General features: G+C 54.0%; 1 protein-coding gene across 1 annotated transcript; it reads right to left on the bottom strand.

The window, feature by feature from the left end:
• Nucleotides 1-510: 510 nt before the first annotated feature.
• Nucleotides 511-4,881, bottom strand: DLX6 (distal-less homeobox 6). Its single transcript, XM_021689778.1, has 3 exons — nucleotides 4,455-4,881; nucleotides 2,985-3,178; nucleotides 511-928 (listed from the first exon to the last, which is right to left on the bottom strand). The coding sequence occupies exons 1-3, from the start codon at nucleotides 4,879-4,881 to the stop codon at nucleotides 677-679; spliced, it is 873 nt and encodes a 290-aa protein (XP_021545453.1). The 3' UTR covers nucleotides 511-676.
• Nucleotides 4,882-5,088: the final 207 nt, after the last annotated feature.

The raw sequence follows: 5,088 nt of genomic DNA, 5'->3' as shown, positions 1-5,088 counted from the left end.
TTGTGGCAATGTTCTAATCTTACAGTTGATTTTTCCTTTTTCTTTAGAGGACTGTTATGTGAGGGTTTTTTCTTTTGCTTGCTTTCTCTTTTCATTTTCTTGTTTTTTTTTTTTTTTCTTTTTCTTTTTTTGTCAGTCTGGGATTGGTAAATAAAAATGCAGGAGCCCAAAATGCTTCTTTTTCATCATGTAATGTCTTAAGCTCATTAAACAAGTAAAAACGCTGCCATGTTTGCGCAGATTCTTCTGGTGGGGGAAATGTCTGTTAAAAAAAGTCGTTTTGATGGATACTCCCAAAGAGAAGAGGAGGCTCAGAGCCTGGATCCCAAAGGGTAAGGGGAAATGTCCTTGCAGTGAGGGGTTTCAGGAGCGCTGGCATAGAAACCAGTCTCTGTCTCTCTCTCTCTGGCTCTCTCCCTAGAATGCAAGATCAGTTACTGAGGCTGCTCAAAGGAAAAAGCAGATGAGGGAAGGAAAAGAAAAAAAAAAAGAAAAGAAAGAGGAGAGGAGAGAGAGAGAGAGCAAGAGAGCGAGCAAGCGCCCAGACTGTCTTGCTACCCGGAAGAGTTCTCCCGAGCCTGCTCCTTTGGCTGGGTTTGGCAGATGCAAGCAGGTCCTGCATGACTCCTTGCCTTGTTCAGACGTTTCCCTAGGGTATCAATTTCCCCCAGACAACTCACATCATCTGCGGTCTCTGCATCGTGTCCTGGTGTGGAGAGGAGTACCAATGCGAATAGCCGGGCATGTAGCTGTTGGGGGGCATACTGACGCCCTTAGCTGAGGCAGAAACGTCCCACACTGGAGGCAGCGCCGGCGAGCGCGGCGACAGGGCCGCTGAGCCCGGGAGAGGGTCGCTCTCATGCGGGTTACTGCCCTGCTTCAGCAATTTCTTAAACTTAGAGCGTTTGTTCTGAAACCATATCTTCACCTGGAACGAAATGCAGCAGTGATCATTAGGCGTGGAAAAACATCGAGCCAGTGCCTCTATTCGAGGCTCTGGAAGCAATATCCAAAGAACAAAACAAAACTGCAAATGCCAACTCCCCGCCTTCCTCCAGCTCTTTCTAGCCTCCTGTCCCCCACCCCGACCCAATTTACCAGGTATCTTGTCTGGATACCTGAAGTCGTTGCAACTCTTTCTTCAGTTGGATGCAAGCCTGGGTTTAAAACAGCAGTATAAATAAGAAGGAAGGCGAATAAGATAGCCAGGTTTAAAGTCAGAAGGGGGATCTTTAAACAGAGAACTTTGCAGGTGAAAGCCAGTTGAACAACACTTCCTCTGATAGTCTGTTTTTGTATTTACTAGCCCCCAAACCTGGCATCTCTATGCATGTACAGTGAGCAAATGACTGTGAACAGAGAAAAGCCTGTACATTTATAACCAAATGCCTTGAATATACCTCTGCATATATTGCACGTGCATGGAGCATCTTTCTCCTGAAGGAAATATAGCCTCATAGTCCTGTAGGGAATAGGGATGATGCCTCCCTACTTCCCTACTTTGTATGTTGCTTTAGTCAAATTGTGGTCAATAATCCTGACATGATTGTTAGTGCAGTAGCTAAAAGTCAAAGGGCTCCTGAAAATTAAATGCAAATCAGGACTCTGGGATGGGAGCATATCTAAGCTAACATCCCAGATCGACTTTATTTGAGAAGGAAATTCTATGGTGCCGCTTCTTTCACCTTTAAAATTCCTTAGCCAGGGCGCCTGGGTGGCTCAGTTGGTTAAGCGACTGCCTTCGGCTCAGGTCATGATCCTGGAGTCCCGGGATCGAGTCCCGCATCGGGCTCCCTGCTCAGCAGGGAGTCTGCTTCTCCCTCTGACCCTCCCCACTCTCATGTGCTCTCTCTCATTAAAAAAAAATAAATAAATAAAATAAAATAAAATTCCTTAGCCATACGAAGCTGCTTTTCCAAGAAGAATACAAGTTACTGAGTAGCAGGAATCCATTCACATCAAACCCCAAATATTTCCAGTGGCAATACGGCAAGAGAAAGCAGGCTGAATTGAAAAGAAGAGCTTAAGGGGCATCTGTTCTCAGGCACCACACAATCACCTACCAGCAAGTCTCGTAAACCCTGGAGTCCCCATGCTGAAGATCATCCACCTCACATGAGGCCTACCAATCCATGCAGCTAAGTTAATTGACAAGGACAAAAACCACAGGTGATTGCAGCCTGGCTTAATGACCAGGGTCCTAATATACCTACTTAAGCCCCTTCCTGTGAAGTCTAAAATGCCCCATATGTCTTTCAAATTAGTGGGACAGGAGAATTCAGCAACTGTACTTAACTGAGGCTTCACCTGCTGTAATTTGGTGAGCATTCTTCTTTGATCTCCAACTCTGCCATTGCTCCCAAGTCCTGTACTCCAGGGACGTACCTCAGCCTGCACCAGCCAGTCCCCCAGGATGATTTAAAACATTGAGCACAGGGCTATCTTCAGAAAAAGCCACCTCACCTATCCTATGACGGATAGTTTGCACCTTGGTCCCTTTACTAAATCTTCTTGGAGCCTATACCCATTGGCTGCCCCCCCCAACATTTCATCTCATAATTCTATGTCAATGAGTTGAAATCCTTATTAAGTCCCCAGGACCCACAAATGGATCCTTAAGAAACATAGGTCTTATTCTGCCTCCTGGCCTGAACATCTTTTCCTCCTACATGTTTGTTCTCTTTCTTGTTGTTCTGCTCTGGAATAGGCCTCGATTAATTTATGAGTTTGGTCACCAAAGGACACTAGGCTGGGGTGGGGTCGCCGAGGGTTGGGAGGATGTGCAAATCCAATCCAGCATTGGATACCAGGTCACTTATTCCAAACCGTGTTGTCCCGGAAAGTGCGTAATGGAGCAAAGGGATTTGTCAGTAAGCTCCTTCCGTCCTTAGTTGACTAGGCCCAGAATTCCTCCTGATGCACTCCCTGCCCGATCTGTAAGCAGGGTCAGCACTTCAGGGATACCTGGGCTTCTCGGGAATTACCTGTGTTTGTGTCAGTCCTAAGGAAGCTGCCAGTTCAGCTCTCTCGGGAAGGGCCAGGTACTGAGTTTGCTGAAAGCGATGGTTTAAAGCCTGGAGCTGCAGGCTGGAATAAATGGTCCGAGGCTTCCGAATCTTTTTCCCTTTTCCATTGAACCGGATTTCCCCGTTTTCAATCACTGTGGTTTTTTGTTGATCTGCAAGCAGAAAATAGAGAGGAGCAGTCACCCGTGAGGCCCACTGCCGCAGCCTCCCGGAGCTTGGCCTGGCCTGCGCTGGGTCTCCCCAAAGCCCGGAAAGGATTTCTTCAAAGCGTCCCCACGCCACCCTGACCTCTCTGGGTTCACAGTGCCCAGGTGCTTCCTGTGGGGGCGAAAGCGTCTTCCCGACCCTAACTCCGGCCCTAATAAAGTGCGGGGACTGGACCGCGGGAGCGCCCTGGACCCCCGGGCCAACAGCCTCGCTCTGCCGCAGCGGAGGCGGCGCCGGCCGCTCTCGGTGGCGCGCGGCGCTTCGGGGCGGTTGCCCTCGCCGCAGAGCTGGGGGCCCTCGGCCTGGCTTTACAATGCCTTAGGCTGTGCGTGAGCCACCCTGATGTTGATGCGGCCAGTTGACTTGATGTCACTAGCTCCAAGCCCGGTGCATCAAGACCCTCGGCGTGTTCGAAATGATTCTGCTGAGAGGGACCGAAACCCCAAACAAAACACAACCAGCCGCTCAGACCAGCTCGGGAACGGGCTGAGCATCGCCTGGCAACTTTGAACCCCTCGGGGGCTGAGAACCGTCCGCCCGCGGCCCTTTGCTTCGCCTCTGGGAACAAAGGCGCAGCCAACACTGGATCGAAAACCCAGAGGGAGGGGGGCCTGGTCAGGGGTGGGGGGTGGGGGACATCTAAAAGCCCGCAGCAAAGAGCCCAATTGTCACCAGCTTAACCAGAGCTAGAGGCAACGTCAGCTTCCCTTCGGGTCACCGAAGCGCACCGAGCGCCACCCGCAAAGTAGGCCACTGGCCGCCCAAACTGTGTTGGGGAGCAAAACACGCTCCCCAGTTCCGGCCCAGAAATGTCCCCAGTCCTGCCAAACGCCGGTCACAGCCCGGAGGGGAGGAGGGAGGCTAAGGGCGCACAGACCCAGCGAGCCGGGGCGCGCAGTGCGGACCAACTCGTAGAGCGAAGCCAGCGCGGAGCCGGAGGCGCGGCTCGAGTCGCGCGCCGCAGACCAGCGAGCGAGGCGGGCCGCGCCGCGAGGAAGCCGAGGGTCGGAGGCGGCGAGAAGGGGCCCGGCTGGGCGGAGGCCGGCAGGCAGGCGCCAGGCGAGCGGGCGCGCACGAGGCCTGGCCGGGGGCGCGCCGGGCCGCCTGGGGGAGGGGGCCGGCGGAGGCCCGGGCGGTGAGGAAGTGCGCGGGGCGGGCGGGGTGGGGGGCAGCCGGGGAGGCGGGAGGCGGGAGAAGCGAGCTGCCCCAGCGGCCTCTCACCTGTGTCGTCCCCTCGCGTCTGGGCGGCCGCGCTGCTGTTGTGGTAGGACTGGAGGTAAGGGCTGTGCTGCGAGTGGCTCATGTACGGGTAGGCGGCGAGCGAGCGGTGGTTGTAGGAGTTGCCGCCGCCCGACGCGTAGGGCGAGCCGTGGTGGTGGTGCTGGTGGTGGTGGTGGTGCGAGCCGGCCGCCGCCGCCGCCGCCGCCGCCGAGTGCAGGCAGTGCAGAGGGTAATGCGCGCCTGCCATGGCCGGGGAGCTCTGCTGCGAGTGCGGCTGTGGCGGCGGCGGCGGCGGCGGCGGCGGCTGCTGTTGCTGCTGCTGCTGCTGCTGCTGCTGCTGCTGCTGCTGCTGCCCGAACTCCATGAAGGCGGATTTGGACGAGTCCTGGCCTTCCAAGCCGTCAGCCATCGTAGTCATGGTCATCATCAAAACTTTGGGGGCTGGAGAAAGCCTTCTCCCGGGTTTCCTCCACCCTCCCCCCACTTGGCTCGCGCCGCTGTCCCCTCTGCAGCCACCTTAGCTCTTGGGATTCTTGCAAAAAATAATAATAATAATAAATAAATAAATAATTTTAAAAGAGGGGGTGGAGGTTGTTCGCCCTCTCCCTCGCTCTTCTCTAATATATATATATTT

This window comes from Neomonachus schauinslandi, chromosome 12 (genome assembly GCF_002201575.2).
Source record: "Neomonachus schauinslandi chromosome 12, ASM220157v2, whole genome shotgun sequence".
In the NCBI taxonomy this organism is placed as follows: Eukaryota; Metazoa; Chordata; class Mammalia; order Carnivora; family Phocidae; genus Neomonachus; species Neomonachus schauinslandi.
Note: the sequence above shows the minus strand (reverse complement) of the source record. Positions and strands in the feature narration are given on the sequence as shown.